This window comes from Canis lupus, chromosome 25, assembly GCF_011100685.1.
Source record: "Canis lupus familiaris isolate Mischka breed German Shepherd chromosome 25, alternate assembly UU_Cfam_GSD_1.0, whole genome shotgun sequence".
NCBI classification, from domain to species: Eukaryota; Metazoa; Chordata; class Mammalia; order Carnivora; family Canidae; genus Canis; species Canis lupus.
In genome coordinates, this window is record NC_049246.1 from 38,322,836 (window position 1) to 38,343,233 (window position 20,398).

At 39.7% G+C, this 20,398-nt stretch overlaps 1 protein-coding gene and 1 long non-coding RNA gene across 20 annotated transcripts in view; one reads left to right on the top strand and one right to left on the bottom strand.

The window, feature by feature from the left end:
* Positions 1–9,761, top strand: part of LOC102156211 — a 20,847-nt gene extending 11,086 nt beyond the window's left edge. For 5 of the 7 annotated variants that reach the window (XR_005378740.1, XR_005378743.1, XR_005378741.1 and 2 more), the window contains 3 exons: positions 2,057–2,279; positions 6,840–7,081; positions 9,165–9,761. This is a non-coding gene — a long non-coding RNA (uncharacterized LOC102156211). Of the gene's footprint in view, positions 254–2,056; positions 2,280–6,839; positions 7,082–9,164 lie in introns of all 7 variants that reach the window. The other 2 variants (XR_005378742.1, XR_005378746.1) reach the window with 2 other exon arrangements.
* DOCK10 (dedicator of cytokinesis 10) overlaps positions 1–20,398 on the bottom strand; it is a 260,328-nt gene that overhangs the window by 161,832 nt on the left and 78,098 nt on the right. For 2 of the 13 annotated variants that reach the window (XM_038573965.1, XM_038573964.1), the window contains exon 1: positions 1–133. This exon is cut by the window's left edge and continues 93 nt beyond it. The exons of 10 other annotated variants lie outside the window; for them this stretch is intronic. In XM_038573965.1, the coding sequence (XP_038429893.1) occupies positions 1–12 (12 nt within the window). In that variant the 5' untranslated portion in view covers positions 13–133. Of the gene's footprint in view, positions 134–20,398 lie in introns of those variants that run through there. One more of the 13 variants, XM_038573972.1, reaches the window with a different exon arrangement.

Consider the following 20,398-nt stretch of genomic DNA (forward strand, 5'->3'; position numbering starts at 1 on the left):
TCTGAAGCTCATTGTATCCTGTTACTTGAGTCTCTGAGTTGCAAAATAGTTAAAAATACCAATTTTGTTAAACACCTTCCTTCTGAAGCTTCACCAGGCTGAAGACAACCTCCTCTGGTAAAAGGGGAAATGCTCATGCTACATTAATAATAACTCAACAGAAAGCAAAAGAAAACCAGCAAGTTACCGCTTCCTGTCACTACCAGCTGTTGTGATACGCTCTTGTGCATAGATCTTCCCGAATCACCTAGTGGTAAGACAAAAACACTATATGGCTTTGGACGTTTAAGAGAAATTGCTCATAGCTAAATAAAAAATGTGATGTAAAATCACCCATGGGACCAAGTCAAGGTTGAATTACAGAGCTGATTTAGGGCTCCATGACTGCCACTGAAACTGCCACCAAACGTTATCATCCTGACTGGATCCCAAAGGAAAACTTTCATAATATACCTGGGTCTGAGAAGTCTATGTCAAGCAGTTGCTCATACAAGTGTATATTAAATTAATCGACTTCCAAGATGATCACTTAGGCCACAAGGAGAAATTAGAATTCCATTCATATTAGTTAGCTAAATAAATTGTACTCTACTACTATTTAAGATAATAGATATTGACACGGGCACCTTGATTCCGTATACCAAATGGTTACAAACAGTCCAATAGTTAATTCCCTAAATTATACTCGCTTTCTCTGGGGCAATTCAGAAGTGCAACTCTCCCTTCAAACCCACCTGAATTCTCCTTCCCATTTTATTCTTCTCCATGACACTTACTAGCATGTGATAACACTATACATTTAACTTATTTATGTGACTTATGATTGGTCTTCTTGCACTCAACTCTATGCTCCCTAAGAGTGAGAATCTTGTCTGTTTCAAGCACCATGTCTTTGGTGATGACAACAGTATTCGGCATCCAGAAGTTTCTCAGTAACTGTTACGTTTAATGAAAGAATAAATAAAGGACTGGGGCGCCTGGGTGGCTCAGTCAGTTAAGTGTCTGCCTTTAGCTCAAGTCATGATCTCAGGGTTCTGGGCTAGAGCTTCTGCTCAGCGGGGAGTCTGCTTCTCTTTCTTCCTCCGCTGCTCCCCCCTCCCCACCACCTGCTCATGCCTTTTGGCTGTCTCTTTCTCTCTTTCAAATAAAGAAATAAAATCTTTATTAAAAAAAAAAGAAAAAAAAATGAGGGACTTACATTTATTATGCTTACCGATGAGCCTTGTCCCCTATGTATATTGTTTTGAAATATTAGCTATTGATAAGAACCATATAATTTTTATAAATAAACATAGGCTATGGGATTATAGTAAAATATTTTCTACTAAATGCATGAGATAAAAAATATTTGAAGGAGGAGTGAGTGTTAGGGCAACGGGGGACCATGAGCCAATCTAGTGTGGTTTTGTGGAGACTTCTGTTACAGAGCCCTATCTTCTTTCTGGTGCTCAACACGTTGAACGGTGCAGGTGCAAGGTGGCCCCCTTGTGTGACAATGTGCAATCCAGAAGTGAGTGGTTCCAGATATCCTGTGGCTTTTAGTTAACTTACCTCAGGTCTTCTCGCAAATGTCTCTGCCTCAGAAAGCCTCCTTTGACCATCAATTTAAAACTGTGGGGCAGCCTGGGTGCCTCAGTGGTTTAGCACCGCCTTCAGCCCAGGGCGTGATCCTGAAGACGCGGGATCAAGTCCCATGTCAGGCTTCCTGCATGCAGCCCGCTTCTCCCTCTGCCTGTGTCTCTGCCTCTCTCTCTCTCTCTCTCACACACACACACACTGTCTCTGTGTCTCTCATGAATAAATAAAATCTTTAAAAAAAATTAAAAAAATAAAACTGTAGCCTTCTTCCCCCAACTTTTTTTTTTTTTTTTGCCGCAGAAAAATGAAATAAGATGGTCACATTTGACCTTGAGAAGCCACTTTTTATAAACGCAGTCCTCGATTTTGTATGAAGGTGGTGATCTTCAGGAAAATTCTCACTTAACCAGCTTGTCCAATAACTATGGCCTACATAGATATAATCTACCTATTTAATAAGCCTTCTCTTTCATCACAGCTGCTTTTTACTGATGGGCCATTCCCTTTGCCCCGGAAATAACCAGACTTAGTTGAAGCACATCCATACACTCCGGACTTGAGCCACTCATCTATCTCTACCTTGTCATACAGTGATTTATGTAAGATAGAGAAGGAGAGATACTGATCATTCCTTGTCAAAGTGTGGACACTAAGGAAGCTTCTTTCAAGAACTATGAGAAAAATATCAAGATACTATAAAAGTAAGAAATGGGGAGGTAAACTGTATCATTATTTTAAAATTACCTTAGGTAAATAAGGATTCCATACAGAAGCCCTTTTGATCTGTGGTCACTGAATGGTTAGCAATTTCAGTGTATGTCTTTAACTCCAAATAGATTTTACCCCCTAACTAACTCTCTGGCATCTGTTAAAAGAGCAGCCACATCATAGCACATGCAGAATTTTCAGATTTAACTTGTTTCTTTTACAATATTATCAGAGTCTGCCTCTGGGTCATCTGATTTCCTGGGATAAGATTACATTTCTATTTTAAGAGCTGAAAATAGTGTTTTGAAACCCTTTTTAGATTATGGACCCATTTGAGGATCCAATAAAACCTATAGACTCCCTTTCAGCAAGATGTAAGTATTCAGAAAATGTGCGTACATGGAGGTCACAAATCTTGGAAGTCAATCTCTGGACCCTCTTATCCATGGTAGCCTAAATCTCTAACTCATGAGTATAAAAGATAGGAATGTTGTCTGGTAATGAAGCATTTTATAATATTGAGCAACTCTTGTGTGACTTCCTCTCTTTCTAATATTTGCATCTAATGTCTCCTCTATTCCTCTTTGGGCGCCACAGTTCTTTATCCTGGAGTCCCTCCCACTCCCCTGACTTCTGCAATGTGGGAATGACTCATTTATCTCCTTGCTTAGCTGTTGATTGCAGCTTCCTTAAGTACTGGCAGAAGGAGGCATTGCCAGGCCACATATGGGGATGTCAGATAGACATAACTTGGGGTGACTGCAAAGAAGGAGGAAATCCTGTAGCACAGAGTATGGCATTCCATGAGATGGCACCACTAGAGACCTCCATTGGCTTATGCTTTCCTTGACTTCAGACCAAGTCTGTTTCTTTGGCATTCTCTGATACCCCACACCATTCCAATAAATTCATTTTCTGTTTAAGTTCAGAAATGTGTTGGAGAATTTTTAAAGAGCCTACCTAGGACAATGGGCAAGAATAGGAATAAAGGGAAATCAGAGATTAGTTGGCTCAACCACCAGAAGTCACTGTCAAGCTCATTAGTAAAGAGATCTGGTGCCAACACATGATCAGAATTTATTAAGTGGTATACTCAAGGCATTGCTGGCTTCATGAGAAATACACAATGCCCTTCCTAGCCTTAAGAAGCCTGTAGCTGACAAAAGAGTTCACTATAGTTTGGAGGAATCTAGGAAAGCTTTAATAGTAAAGACAGAACCTAAGGAAGGCTTTGATTAATAGTGGGAGTCAAATATGTGGAAGAAGAGTAAAGAATACTCCAGGAAAGAGTATCTAGAAGGCATTCTATCTTATGCCTTTTTCATCTTCATGTAGCATGAAGAAGGAATAAGAAAAAATGGTAAGATCATGGGATATGGAATCAGCTTGGATTCAAAAGGATTTGAATCCACTTCCTAACTGTATATTTTCAGCTCAGGTTTCTCATCCTTCATAAATTAAGGATAGCACAGTGGCCACCTCAGAGAATTTTTGTGGGGATAAATTAGATGACATTTAAACATTTCACAGTAAGCATAATAACCACTTATTACAAAAGGTAAGAAGTAGTCAAAACAGAGTGTTTAAGAAGAAGTAGAAAGTCCATCCTGTCTATAGTCAGGGTTGAGGAGGAGAAAGAGAGGTAGAAACAACTGAAAATAGAAGCCAGGTCCAATTAATAGAAAGCTTTGAATGCCAAGATAAGGCATTTATAAGGAAGTTTCCATTATATCCCAAAAGCCATGGGAAATCTTGAAGGATTTTTGAATTACAATTAAAATAGTGCCTTTGGATGGTTCATTTGGTAGCAGTATTAACTCAGGTAATAACAGAATGGTGGAGGGTAGAAAACTTGGCCACAAAAACATAATCATAGATTTCACTGAGATTACAAATGAAGATCCAGCGATCATTGGAAAGTGATTGGTAGCTGAAACTCATTGAGCACGTATTGGATCCTGGGTGCTGATATAAATTTACAGTACCTTCTTTAAACCAGTAACACTGTGGACTAGGTATTATTACTATTATTATTATCACCCCAGTTTTATAGAAGAAGATATTTGGGTCCTAAGAAGTTAAGCAATTGGTCCAAAGTCCAAAAGAAAATAAGTAGCACAAATAGGATTTCAATGAAGACAGTCCAGGTTCAGAGACCAAGCTTTGAACCAGAATGGAGATTCGAAGATGCCAGCAGGTTTCTGAATTTGCCATCAAGGAAATGGATGATATGACTGAGGGACATAGGGTAGTAAGTAGAGAGGACTCCTCTTCCTACTAATGCTGATGTAGAGATAATTGAAGTTTGGGTCAAGAAGATAGGAAAATGGACATTCCAGCACCATTGTTGAATATGTGCTCGGAACTCATGAAAAAATCAGGGCTGGAGAAGTGAAGATGAATGTCTTCAGAAGGGTTAACATTGAAAAGTCTAAATTGAATTTTTGGAGATCAGAATAGTACAGAATTGAGAATACAGTCTTGAAGTGTTTTTTTTTTTTTTTTTTTTTTTTTTTTTTTTTTTTTTTTTTTTTTACATATGATAGATAGAAGGCCATTTAGGAAGTTGAGAAGACACAGGGATAAAGGCCAAGGTAGTACGGCAGTCAGATGCACTCTGTAGGGAGTTCAAGGAAAGTGCTACATGGCATCTGAGCAGAGATGGATGTAGGACTTAGAATGTCCAAAAAGGTTCAGTGTGAAAGATAAACAAGAGGAAAAATAAGGATCTTGCGGTCTTGAATCCAGACAGATCTATATTTGAATCCTCTTTAGCCATCTATTAGATGATTAGATTACTTGACCTCTGTCTGTCTTTTATATATTCAAGGAACAGTGAATATATAGCTTATAAGATTATTGTAAAATAATAAGTGTTAGTACCTGGCATTGAGGAACAATATATATATTTTACATATACACACATAATTCCTATATGTATGTATATATATAGACATTTGCTGAATATGGTAAGTATTTATTAAGTCTACATAGGTTGTATTTACGTACAGACACACCTACATATTCATAGTATTTAAAGTCTGGCTCCATAGTGACCAGGAAGAGAAAGTAAGTTTGTGGTTTTCAATAGATAAGAGTCTGGATATTTGGAAGTTCGTTAAGATGGGAAATATTACCCATATTTTAGAAGAAACAGGAATTTGAATGCTAAGATGTTAGAAATTGGAGAAAAAGTTGTGTTTGTATTAGTTTCCTATTGCTGCTGGAACAGCTTACTGCACATTTGGTGGCTTAAATCAATATGCATTTGTTATCTCATAGTTGTGGGTCAGAAATCTGAGCACAGTATGGGGTACAATGTGATTCTCTGTTAGGGGCTTCACATGGTTGAAATCCAAGTATTGGCTGTGTCCCTTTCTGGAGATGCTAAGGAAGAACCTGGCTCTGGATTCATTCAGGTTATTGGTAGAAATCAATTCCTTGTAGTTGAGGGACTGAGGTCCCCATCTCCTTGCTGTCAGTGTCTAGAGGCTGCCTGCATTTCTGGCTTGTGGTCTCTTTCTAAGCTAGCAAAGAGGGGTTGGTTGAACAATCAGAGAGTCTTGCAACATCTTTAGAAAACTGTCTCCCACGTAGTTCTTATTCTGGATTACATCTTGGTTTCTGTGCTTCACCTTTTAAAAACAAGCTTAACATCATAAGTGTACTGAGAAAAAGGTTTAGGTGAGGACAGTACGTGGCCTTTGAGTGTCACTTCCACTGAGCAGTGGAGACACAGGTTGCAGGGGTGCTAAGAAATGAGTGAGAGGAGATAGAAATTTGGCTTATAGATTCCTTCCTGGGAAAAACCAGCAATGAGATATGGGTGAGAAAGACAATTATAGCTGTGGGGAGGGACAGCAGAATCGAAGAGACAAATTTGAAGATGTATAGTGATGGAGAAGTAATCAGATATATAAACACAGAAAACAAAAGCAATAAGCTAGGTAGCAAGTCCGAAGGTCATCTTTTCTTTTAAAAAAGATTTATGTATTTGAGAGAGAGATAGAGATAAAGAGAGAGAGAAAAAAATCATGCATGGGAATGGCAGAGGGAGAGGGAGAGAGAATCCCAAGCAGACTCCATGCTGAGTGGAGCCTCACAACCCTGAGATCACCATCTGAGCTGAAACCAAGAATTGTACATTTGACTGACAGGCCACCTAGGCGCCTCTATGAAGTCATCTTTAAAATGTTTAATTCCATTTGCACAATAATTGAATAGGCTCTATGATGGGCAAATGACATCTTCACCAAATCTCAGAAATTAGAGGAAAGAACCTTGGGTTTCATTGGCATTGTATCTGAACCAACTTGATAAAAATGCTCCAAAAAGCACTGTTAGGAATACAGAGTCACTGAAACCTTGGTGGTTAAGTCTTAAACAGCTACCCATGATGTCATGCCTGAATCCACAGAGCCTAATTCGAGCAACTGGGAACAAATGCAGACCTGATAGCCTAGATGAACTCTTTGCATAGTCTGCCCACACTCCTTCCCTGTAAGAGGATATTAAGATAACTCTTTTTTTTTTTCCTCTTCCATTTCCAATAGATTTCCCCTTTGCCTGAAGGTTTGTGTGCTGCATGGCTTTGGTCACATAGGACAAAGCAAGCCTACATCTCTGGGTCCGGCTCACCACCATCCACGTTATTTAAAGGAAGTGAAGCACAAGTAGCTACTTCCTACTTCACTGTGGTCCCTCCTGAGCCTGGCCCCAGGCAGCAGTGCTCTTTGCTGAGGCTCACTACTTCCTGCTACAAAGGTGATGACCGAACAGCCCAGAGTTGCCCTGGGTGAGCATTGAGGAGTTTAAACGTAAACACAACAAAACCTCTTTTATTTCTAAGTGTAGAGCAATGTCTGTGGAATAGAATAGTTCTTCCAGTCCCCCAACTTCCACTGCAAATAGCATTTGTTTTAATATAAAATATTGAGAAATTTCATGGAAAAGAAAGAGAGCCATGTAATATGAACTTCACGGACAGAGAATGTAGACTTGCCGAAAATAGAAACAGACTGCAGTTGTGTGCGTGTGAGTGTGTGTGGTACTGTGTGCATCATGTGTGTTTGTTGTGTGTACGTTGTGTGTGTGCATGTACATAAGCATAAAGGATTTTTACTATATTGAAAAAATTTATAGTATTCCACTCATAGCCCTTTAAACATGTATCAAGTTGTAATGATACTGTTTATATTATTGAATTTAAATAAGTCTCAGGGAGTAAAGTTTCCCACTTAATCAGGATTTGACATGGGAGTGAAGGGGAGTAAAAAACTCATTTCTTACAGAGTCTCATGAGCCCATCTTAGAATCTAACAGCAATCAGTGAAGAGGTGATAGATTTTTTTTTGTCTTCTCAATTGTGGACTTTATCACTGGCTCACAAACTTCTACTAGGAAAAACATTTAGCTGGAGGCCCTCATACATCTCACTAATAACTATCTTAATACACATGATATAGGAAATGAGGAATACTGGCTTTAATGTTTGCCCTTTTCTTAATGTCCTGTTGGATATTTAGGTATTTATCACCCATCCAGAAGTTTTTCCTGCTTTATGGTAAAGACATTCAGCCACCCTTAAGACATCAACTTTAGCTTGGTCTGTTGGAAAGCTGGGAGCTCCTAAGAGGCAAGCATTCATGCTTACAAAGACCATGCCTTAACTCACACTCCCCTGACACCATGGCCAGAGCCAGAGCATAAAAACATGACAATAACAATGCAAACACACACAGCTGTTAGATGATGTTCTAGGCTTATGTTTCACACACATATATATCTGGATTGTTAATGCTGTTTAAAAAGTCATGCAGCTAATTCTTCACCTAATGTTGTTTTCCTATTAAAAAATAATCAACCCCAAGTCAACATATTTTCTCCTGGACAATTTTCCCTCTATCTTTTAAAGACTGAAAGGCATTCTGGATTGAAGCAGATGATTTCTTTTACAAATGATCGGATGAAGACATTCAAACACAGCCTCCCAGAAGATGGGAGTTGAGGGACTCTGAATCAATGCTATTATCTTTGATCTCATGGACTACTGCCCAACAGCCATTTCCCCCAGAGACGGGCATTCTCTCTGCTGGCTGGCTTGGATCCCATGCCGGCTTCCCACTGCTGGCAAAGTTAACTACACACAAGAGTTATTTCTTTTAAAATAAAACAAGCACCCACAATTGGCCTCCTATAGTCATTCCAATTGCTAATTACCTTGCTTTCACAATGACCGTCACCCACTGTTTAATAATTACCCTGAAAATCACGTTGTACACAGTTTTATGGAGAGGGCCAAGGTCTTTCAAATCTGTGAAGCTGTAATGGAAAAATAGGTTAATTTATATAACATCGGAATTACATGTATTTTATTCTGTGGTGGTCTTTACTGCAGAAGAATGTGTCTTTACAAAGGGAGGGCAATGAAGCAATTTTACCCAAGCTATTTTGATAAGGTGACAAATTGTCACGTAAATGCCAAACCCTGAGCACACATACCACCAACTCTTCAGACCAACATTGTTTGCTGGTCGACCTGATAGCCTAGATGAACTCTTTGCATAGTCTGCCCACAAACATTTCCTTAATGGTGTCACAATGCATTCAAATTTCCTAGGGCCTCTGCCAGGAGGAGGCAAAGCTAATAGCATACTTTGATTTAAGCCCTTAATACCTTGCATGGTAGAAACTGGAGAATAATGGAAGGGTCTTGGCTTTTTCAATCAAGAGCTTCTTTCTGTTTTGCAGAGAATTAATCGTTGGGCTTTCCTTCTTGAGCTGAATGCACGGTGATAAATTGTTGACCTTTTGATGTGTGATAGGTCAAGGTCCCCAATTAAAGGACAAATTAACCTTCTGCTATCTGTTCTTGTCAGGTACACAGGAAGGAGTGCAATAACAAGCAAAGATTGGACAAGCTCTGACAGGGGTACCAGTGTCTACTTCATCTGGTTCATGAGAATGGGAACAAATGCAGAGAGGCTCCGATTCTTTGGCAAACATTCCTGGTCCTGGTCCATGCCAAGTATGAGTGACAGAGAGAGAATTAAGACAGAATGCCCATCTGCAGTCCCCATGAGAGATGGTTGGGTGGAACACATCAAACAATCTATGGAAACACAAGAAGACAGGAACTAGGTGTCAACTGAAGAACAGGAGTCCAGAACATGAGGCCATAGAGACATGGGGCTGTGAGTCAAGCCTGGGCAATGGTAGGACTTTGAAAGTCGTGGATTCCTGGAACCTCTCTAGGACTTCAGAGGGCCTGATGGTCACTAATCTGACTTGTTAACTAACATCCAGGTGATTAATTTAAAGATGCTACATGGACAACACTTTGAGAAACCATGACTTCGAAGCTGGTTCATCTAAATAGTTTTCTTTGTTGAAAATCATATAATAGTGACCCCTGGGCCCCACTTCCTACTGCAAATTGTTCTTTACACTAGGCTAAAGTCTTATTTATAAAATCACATGTTTTCTTTCCCTTATGTATACTCAATCAGGCAGAACTAACTAACCAGTCACACCACCTTGAACATACGAGGGATAGAGGGAAAAAACTCTGGAGGGAAAAAACTCTGGAGTTTTCAACCAGCCATTGAAAACTGGGCCTGAGATGGGCCCCATCTCACTTCATTTCCTCTTTATTGGCCATCCCTTAGACTTTTGTAACTCTGGTCAAACTTGTTCCCCAGTTATTGTACAAATAACGTTTTCTCAAACTCGGCACTACTGACATTTTGGGCCAGGTCATTCATTCTGCAGAATGCTCTATCCACTAGATGCCAGTAAATCCCCCACCTCACCCTGCTGGGACAGCTGCCAATGTCTTCAGACATTGCCAAATGTCCTCTGGAGGGTGAGGGGAGGAGGGAAAAATCACTCCTGCTGGAGAAATCTTTGGTCCAAATCCTAATGCAGATTATTCCGCCTCAGTATTTCCTTGATGATGGCTTTCAGGCCCAGTGACCTGCTGGCAGATAATGGAGGCTGCTCTCCAGATCAGGGCTAGCTCCTCTCGAAAGCCAAGTTGACAGTCAGTTGGTTGGAAGAACCTCAAGGCTACTGGCTTTCCAGTCATTCCCCTCTCTCATTTTTCCATGCCTTAAGTCCTGCTACTGGAATTAGTTAGGGTCTGGGTTTCTGTTTCTGGTCTGGGCTGTCCCTATTAAAACACAGCAATCACTTGCTGGGGAAAAAAACATCTGAAGCCATGATCATCTTCACTAACTCAGAGCGCATACAGCACAAAAGGCAAGCACATTTCAACAATGGGAAGGGTGAGGTTGAGAGTGTGGTGTTTGCCCTTGTGGGTAAGATCACGGGGCTGGAGTCTGTGGGCCTCTGTGTGGTTCCTGGCCTTCCCACATGCTTGCTGTGAGCCTCTGGACAAGTTACCCAGCCTCTCTGAACTTGACCTTCCTCACTTGTAAAAAGAAGATAAGCACAGCACCTACTTCACTGAGTTCTGTGAGGCTCCATAAAAGAATATTTATAAAGAGTTTAGCACAGTAGCTAGAATAGAATAAAATGCTCAGTGGACCTTAGCTACAAGTTTGATGAGGAGGCAGCTGCATTCAGGAGGTAAGTGATCGTAGCTGGGCTGCCACCACGTATGGCACCATGCCACGGTGCAGATGTTCCTAGATGTTTGTGTACTGAACATCAGGAGAAGTGGGTGGGGGGATTAGAAGGGCACCTGCTTTAAAAGTGGCAGTGAAAGGGAAAAGACATTCTAAAATGAAGGGAGTGGCCAGAGGACCTCATTGGCCTGGATGTGGACAATTAGGCTAAATGGCACCCCCTCCAAAGCACACTGGATCCTTCCACAACTGACCTCTTTATGCTTGCTGTGCCTGGCAAACACTGTACATTTCATTTTCAAATCCCCACTGTGCACAACTACAAAAGCTTCCAATTATCCTATTTCTGTCATCTCCCTTCATCCCACACAAAAGACCCAAATGCCAAGGAAGTTAAGAAAGCCAAGATTTAACCAGTATCATATGCTTTTTTATCTTTTCATGGTTACTTTTCTGCCCAAGCAGGACTGTAAATTCCCAGAGCAATAAACAGTATCGTCTTTATGTCTGCACTGTGCTGGGTCTCCTACTGGCATGTGGCAAATACCAACATTATAATTACCAATTTGATGTTGTGAACAGGAGAAAAGGGCACAGCGCTTTCTTTCTCTCTGTCTTCTCCTTCTTTCTTTCCGCAACTTTCCAAGGCCACAGCAAGGTATCACAGTACACTGACAAGGAGACATTTAATCTGACTTTGCCCTCTTTTGCAAGGGTGTCACAGACTGGGAAGGAGATCTATTACTTCGATACCATTAAAGATCTTTGGTGGCACTGATAGTTGGCGTCTCTCTTGCTTTGGTTGGCATTCAGGATTATGTTTTCAGTAAGCAGTTTTGAGTTATCTTTCTGCGCCCATAACTACTGAGGGGAGACTTCCATCAGGAAGGCATTTCCTTTGTTCTTCTGGCAGAGAGCATTTGTGCTCACAAGGAGAAGAGCGCGGATGGCAGATTGGAGGGCCGTGTTCCAGAACCAGTCCATTTACTGATTGCCCCAGTGACCTTGGGCAAAACAGTAACCTCTCTGGACCTTATTGTCCTAAAGCTTTTTCTCATATCTAAAATTCTTTGTTTTTGTGTTATTTATTTATTTAAAGATTTTTTTTTTTTAATTTAAAGATTTTATTTATTTATTTGAGGCAGAGAGAGCGACAGTGAGAGTGAGAGAGCGCACACGTGGGGAGGAGGGTCAGAGGGAGAGGGAGAAGCAGACTGCCTGACATGGGGCTGGATCATGACCCTAGCCAAAGGCAGATGCTTAACTGACTAAACCACCCAGATGCCCCTGTTTTTGAGTTTTTTAAATAAAACAATTTGTATTATACATTTCCAATAGACTAATGACTGGGCTGAAAAAATAAGCTTCTTTTCTTTTTTCTTTTCTTTTCTTTTCTTTTCTTTTCTTTTCTTTTCTTTTCTTTTCTTTTCTTCTTTTCTTTTCTTTTCTTTTCTTTTCTTTTCTTTTCTTTTCTTTTCTTTCTTTTCTTTTTTCTTTTCTTCCCTTCCCTTCCCTTCCCTTCCCTTCCCTTCCCTTCCCTTCCCTCCCCACCTCTCCCCTCCCCTCCCCTCCCCTTCCCTTCCCTTCCCTTCTCTTTTCTTTTCACCTCAAGTGCCAATTGGAAAAGAAAGATGAGCTGCAATCAGCTGCCTTTCTCCCTATTGGGTCCAGATGGTATACCAGGAGAGCTGCTATCTGTCCCTTGCTCCCTGTTCCCAGCTAGATTTCATTTCAAAAGTAAACAGCTGTACCTTCTCGCGGATGACATTGTCCTTGACATCTTTTATAAATGGAGCATTGAAAAGAATTTTGGCACTATCTCCACACCCACTTGTTTTACTGATACTCTTTGATTTTCTTATGGGGGACATCTCGTCTACCCCCTCACCTTCCAGAGCACATCGAACAGGCATCCTGACTATATACGTGGACTGGAGCCTTGAGAAGAAGGACCCAAAGGCAGAACACATTGTTGTTTATACCAAACACTCCCCAAGTTTTGCACATTGTGGTTCCCAAGCTCTTCTTCCTGTGCTTATTAAGGCCTGTGGTTGAATTCTTCCTTCAATCTGATGGGCTTTTCCCACCTTCAAGCTTTATTCCCCTTGACTGAGATAAAGCCGCGTTCTGTTTGCAATCATATAACATTTGCAACCATTTCTCCTCTGAAAACAAGTACAGTATTTGTGGTAAGTATTTAGAATAATCAGAAAAAGAAAACAAGTTCTTTGCCTTTAGAGAGCTTAGAAGAGAGGGTTTGGCAAGCGCTGTCATGGGAGATTTGCAACCAAACCAATTACAAATCTCACTATTTTTTTCCCAAGTATTGTGTTTTTTCTTAAGATTTTTATTTATTTATTTGAGAGAGAGAGAGAGAGAGAATGAGCTGGGGGAGGCACAGAGGAACAGTGACGAGCAGACTCCCCACTGAGCAGGGAGCCTGACTTGGGGCTCCATCCCAGGACCCTTGGATCATGACCTGAGCTGAAGGTAGACACTTAACCCACTGAGCCACCCAGGTACTCCTCCCAAGTATTCTCTTAATCACTAAAATCAAACAAGCCAGCTCATAAGAAAAATTAGCTCATTACTTTTCTTTCCACATACTACTCCACATGACTTTATCTTCAGGTCAATATCACCCAGGTGATAAAATCAGAAACACAATATTCATTTTCAACTTCCTTTACCACTCATCATTAAATTCTGATTACATATTTTCTCTTTATTATCCCTGTCACTGCAGTAATCTTCCTGTCTAATGCCAAGTTTGACCATGTCATTCCTCAACAAAGAAGTCTTAAATGGCAACCCCCTTGACAACATCAGTGTTTCCCCAACTGTGCTCTAGGGCTTCCTGATCCGAGAGTCAGCTAGTGCTCCAGAAAGAGATACCCAATGTCAAATAAACTTGAGAAACAGTGGATTGAGCAAAGCAAAGCTGGCGTCCTCACTGAAGAACTCTTCGGGGCTTTAGATTTCCAATGTGCAATGTGAATCTTTTGAGGAATGTGTACTAGGCAATATTTTCCACAGATTTTTGCATAGAAGCGTTTTCTTACAGAGCACTTATATTCTCAGTCACACGGTCTGGGGCGGAATGGTCTCTGCAACCCTGTGGATGCAGTGAGATACTTGGGGAGACAGAATCTAAAACATCTTCTTTCTGTCTTTTTTTTTTTTCTAAAGTATTTTCAAATAAAGAAAATGACAGTGGCGTCTTTTCCAGGGTAAACAGAATTTGTAGGAGTTTATGGGAAGATGTCTGAATCAGGGCAGATGCCAGGTTGCACTGGTGCTAAAAGGAAGGGAAGGCAGCACCGTGGCTGGTTGCCAGGGTGACTGCAGGCTTCACAGTAGGATTTTTGGGCCCTGCTCCTGCCCCAGAATGAGTACCAGGCATCATCCACCTCTCCCAGCAATGATAGTTCAGAGCACCAAAACCAAGTCTCTGTGTACAGCAGCAAGGGAGATACATAATTTAAATACTTAACAGAATTTGCTCAAACTGGACAAAAGGGGGACCCCTGGGTGCCTCAGCAGTTTAGTGCCACCTTCTGCCCAAGGCATGATCCTGGATTCCTGGGATCGAGTCCCAAATCGAGCTCCCTGCATGGAGCCTGCTTCTTCCTCTGCCTGTGTCTCTGCCTCTCTCTCTCTGTGTCTCTCATAGAATAAATAAATAAAATCTTAAAAAAAAAAAAAACTGAACAAAAGATAACATCTATTTAGGTACATGGCTTTGGGTTTATTGGGCCTCTGTGAAATCTCAGCCTAATAGGATGAGGCGGGGGCAGATTTTCAGGGTTGTGTAGTAAGCACTGAATAAGCACTGCAGTCAGCATAGAAAATAATTCATGACCCAGTTATGGTAAAAACGTGGGACGTCTGAGCCCTCCCTCTATCCCTGCCCTCTGCCTCTTCCCTGCAATGGCTGGTGATACTCTAGTCCAGTTTGTAAACAGAGTTCTAAAAGGATTTATTGCTCTCGATGCATCAGTTTCCATATTTTCTACTTGCATTCTGTTGCTGAAAATTAAGTGTCAGATATCTATCACCACGTTCCCCTTTGCTATTTTTATAGCCAAGAAAGGGTAATCTGACTTGGTATTATTTAATTATATCTGTGGAAATCTTTCTGAATTAAGAGTCACAGTATACATTTTTCAAAGTCATGGTTATGATCATTAACCATGCGTTTACATTAGCATCAGAATCATTTTATACCCATATCAGTCAAATACGCTGTATTACAGACAGTGCAATCCTCATTGGCTCAAGTTGGACACTCAATGAACGTGAAGATCTCATAAAAACTTGTAGGGGAATGACCATCAGCCAATGATTCAACTTGGTCCCACAATGATATTTTTCTGCCACTAATGTTTGTTGGGGTCGTTTGGCCACTAATGTTTTATAATATTGGAATCAGTTGATTGCATTTTAAAATAAGAAGGTTTTACATAACATCCCTGGCTACTGTTTCTCTTAAAACAGTTCAAGATCTGATGATTGAGTCCTATTTTCGGACATGGGAACATTGTCCATTGCCTGAGTAGAGCAGCAGCCACACTCTCTATATGGACCGTGCATTCAATTTACCAGGCTCCCCACTGCTCCTATTGTCTCCCTGTCTAGCCCATGTGACCGGGAAGCATTTGAGTTGGAAACCCTTGACTTGAAGTTTGACATTCAAGATCCTATCTTTTAGTAAGGCTATTGTAACTGGGAATTCGACTTAAGACTTACTTGGTCCCTCTACATTAAGCAGGAAGGCTAAAGATGTTTGCTGCCACTTTTTTGCAGTTAACCAAGGTATGTATGAGATCAATAATTTACTCCTGAGAATTCCCCAAATGTGAATATGCATCGATAACTTATTACTGCTATCTAGTAATAAAATCGAGTTTCTGTCCTCACATTCCTACCGGGACACCCCCTTCTTGAGTGGATGGGCAAGAGAATATTTCTGGCAGTGATTAAGCCACAGAAAGCATTAGAGTACATGACATTTCTTTGACTTCTTAAAATTAGAATCATTTCAGAGCTTGTGTGAAAAACTGGTGTGGCAGTTAATGGCATGGTTCATCACCTCCTCATGTAAATGATGGAAAGAGGATGCTAAACAAAATCTTTAAGAAGTGACAAAGTATTTGTTTTGAAACCAACATTCTTCAAGTTAGAAGTTTTATATTAATGATGAAAGAAAGATGACAAGAGCCTTAATATAAGAGGTTATCATGATATTACTAACTTAATTATATTTATTTATTTATTTATTTATTTATTTATTTATTTATTTATGATAGTCACACAGAGAGAGAGAGAGGCAGAGACACAGGCAGAGGGAGAAGCAGGCTCCATGCACCGGGAGCCCGATGTGGGATTCGATCCCGGGTCTCCAGGATCACGCCCTGGGCCAAAGGCAGGCGCCAAACCGCTGCGCCACCCAGGGATCCCTACTAACTTAATTATATATATATTTAAAATTATCCCCTCCATGCATTTTTAGGACATATCACAGATCTGGATAAGAAAGCACCTCATTCAATAAAATAAGGATGGGAGATCATAAATAATCTTAAAGACACTTGATAGCTCCAAGACTCTATTATGTTAGAGGAGTACAGCTATGAAAGATTAATGAACGTTTTCATTTCTTCTCTCCATTTATCCCTGGAAAACTATGAGAACACCATTTCTTTTTCTTCATAGAAGCTTCCCTGTACTGGTAATCACGTAAGTCATGATGAAAGACTGCAGAAGTCTTTCAAATAATTGAGTGATTTCATAGTACTATTTCCAGATATGCTATGGCTGCATTTTTCTTACAGTTTGAAAGATGGTCAAGAGATGACTCTGCTATACTTCACACTCTCTAGCAACATGTACTGACACTTTTCCTACTAGTGTCAGAGGAGATTATTTAGTAATGGACTTATCCCAGAAATCCTCCCTCCAAAGCACCAATACCATTTTCTCAGCTTTTCCATCATTACCACAGTCACGGTTTCCCTGCTAGGATGAATGAAGCTGGGCAGAGAATCACCTCTACGGCACCCATTGATCGATCTCTCAGTCAACTACCTTTCTGGCCTCTCTGAGCTCAACATTAAACCACACAACTTTTAAACTGTCCTAGGAGTAAAATCCAAATGTGATGCCAACACTTTGTTTGCTGACATCTTTTGTAATAAATGACAAATGCTTATAGCTTAGTCTCACTGTTCCAATAGTCAGCTGGGCCATACACCAAACTCCACCCTCAAAAAAAAAAAAAAAAAAGAATGAAAAAATGTAGAGAATCAGGAAAAAGAAGACTATCAGGGGGAATCTGGCATTATCCTCAGCTTTTCTTAAACTGTGAAGACAAGTACTTGAAGAGTTTAAAATAGTGTAACTATAGAATAGGATATTTTAATTTCAAAAATAGCAGCAAGGATAAGGGGGGTGGAGAAGGGGGAAAGACAAAGTTATAACGAATTTCTGAAATTCTCTAGTGCAGGTGTAAGCCCATTTTCCCAAATTATTTTGATATATGATTAACGATGAACAATTAGCAACTGCCCAGGTTTGGATTTAATCCTCTTACTATAACATTTCATAAAGTTGGGCTTGTATGTAGGGAGCACAGGTTACTCCTATATGGTTTTGTTCAGGAAAGAACTATTTGGCTCTGGAAGGTATCTAGCACTCTTTATTCCAAAACCTATTAATAATGCCTGGGAAGCATGGTTTAATGTATAAATAGTGTTGGGAGATAATATAATATTTATACCCATTGCAGAGCAGAGGAAAATGGGACAGAGATGTTCAAGAAGGCAAGGAGGCACTTGGGAGTTGTGTGTGGTTGGTGTGAGATCCACCTGGATGGGTCTCAGGGACCCAAAGATTATTTGGTTCAGAATCATCATGCTTCTGCAATTTGATCTGAAATTCAAAGAGCTACATCCTACATATTACATTTTCTTTTTAAAATTAAATTAGACAACATATAGTACAGCATTAGTTTCAGATGTAGTATTTAATATTACATTTTCAAAATATCTATTTACAGTTTATATTTGAAAGGACTAAAATGCAAGAGTGGTGCAGGTTAGATGTGAAGCCTTTGGTGGGCGCTTTCCTTGCTAAAATTGAGAAGGCTACCTGTATTCAGATGGATGTAATAAAATTAAGTCACTGAATTTCAAATGAATTAGAAAAACTCTTTAAACGATAATTTCTATAAATACAAAAGATATTTGGTAAACAGTCAAAATGTAATCTGTTGTTCATTTTCTAAATGCGAATGATTCTTTAATAGAGTTTGATCCTTAAAGAAAATCTCTGAAATAGCTACCACCGGACTAATCAATAATTCCTTTTTGAGTAGTTCTAGAAGAATAGGAACTGAGGTGCCAGGAATAAAACATGATTTTTCCATAGGTTTAAACCTTGGCCTTCAAATATTTCTAAGGAAGGCGATTCCTGGTTATGAATATTTCAACAAATTGACATTTAAATCTCCCCTCTCAGAAATATGCCCTCAAGAAAGCAGAAATCCCTTTCTTCTTTCTTTCTTTCTTTCTTTCTTTCTTTCTTTCTTTCTTTCTTTCTTTCTTTCTTTCTTCTTTCTTCTTTCTTCTTCTTTCCTTTTCTTTTCTTCTTTTATTTCTTCTTTTTCTTCTCTCTTAGAAGGGAGGAACAGCAGTGTTATAAAAACCTATACCTCACTGATATACGACTAGAAGAGGGAAAAATTCAGAATTAAGTAGACAGACATAGGGCAGTGCTGCCCACTTTTGTTGCCTATTATTTCTAGTGTGAATGTCCAGAGCAAAAATACTTCTCGCTGATGGCTCATATCAACATTATTGCAGCAGAGAAAAGGGAAACTCTTTTGGTAGAAAATAAGAACTTCTACTAATCAACTTTTTAATTGTTTAGAACAAAATTAGATAATTAGGTTGATTTAAAAAAAATCACTTTTGGATCTGGTGATGTACATTTTCCCCAAAATATAATCATTCAATCTCCTAAGTGTATGTGATAAATGGCCTATTCAATGTCAAGTGCTTCAACTTCACAGTGTGTGCCAAGTTTAAGGAGGCCTAGCCAGAACCCTAAAAGTGCTCAAATATCATGTTGTGTAGAAGACAGAGTGGAGTCTGGCATATAGGAAATATGAAAATAAATGTTTGCTGATTGCATGCCCAACAACAGGTACTGTTAAACACTCTTCCACGGCAAGGTCAATGTTCAGATCCAAGTATGCAATTTACTTTTCTGCCCTCACCTCCCAATACGATCCTTATATAGTCCATAATGCAACCTTCTTGGATGGATTTTTGTCTTCCGTATCCCTCTGATGAAATCTCATGGCACCTGCTTCATGCTTCTCTTGTGGCAATTACCTATTTCTCTTTAGGTTGTAATCCCTTAGGACTGCTCCATTGCTGTGGTATCTTCTTAGATCCAGAGTTCCTTAATTACCTTCCTGTCCTTGAAAGAGCTTCGTTTCAGAACTTTCATACAGCAGGTGCTCCATAATTATTAAGAATTTAACCGGCTGCTGTAAAACTTCCATACAGTGTGCTTAATTCTGAAGTTTAAAGTGCCATTTCTCAAGAATTTATTTCAAAATGCTTAAAGAAGAAATGTGAATTATACTCATTTATGCAGGAAGGGCCCTAGGTATCATATAGGGCTGGAATATTCTCCTTCCCACAGGATTATTTTCAGAGAAATAATTTTTGAACCAACCATGTTTCTTATATACAAAGAAAATGTACTTTTCAAAGAGACATGTTTAAGTAGAGTGAAATGCTAATTTTGGAAATTGGAATGCATTATTAATCATGTCGTTGTGGCTTCCAGTGAATGTAATTACTTACTATCTATAACAGAATTGAGCTAATTGATTAACGTTACCCTGGAAAAACACAAGTGGGCACAACAGACTCTCTGACGCCTTCTGATATTTGGCAAACACAGAGTGCTGAGTGTATACATCATCCACTCTCAGCCTGCTCTTTCTCTCCAAATTCTTTTAAAAGACATTTTTGAAAGGCCTGCATATTCCTGAGTAGTAAAAATTATGTGGGCAGCTAGAAAAGCACAGATGAATGATGCTGGGTCATGGCTCTAACTCCTGCTTGACATTCACTATAGAAGGATATAAAGGCATGGCGTCTTTGCACTGGTACCATACAACACATGCTGTTTTAAATATACAAAGTAACTATCACATAGCCTTTTAAAATTTATGTAACACTGAATTTCTATTTTTTCTGCAACTGTTAATGTAATTCCTGGGGCAAAAAAAAGAAAAAAAGGGAAATGTTTGCTTTACTACTACTTTCTAGAAATCTTAAGTGTTTATTTCCTCCTTCTGGACATCAGTAAGACTACTGCCTCTGCTATATGAATCATAAAACTGAGCATACAGGCTTTAAATTTTTTAATATTTTTAAAAATATTTTATTTATTTATTATCTTAGGGAGAGAGATCCAGTGTGGGCAGGGAGGGGGCAGAGGGAGAA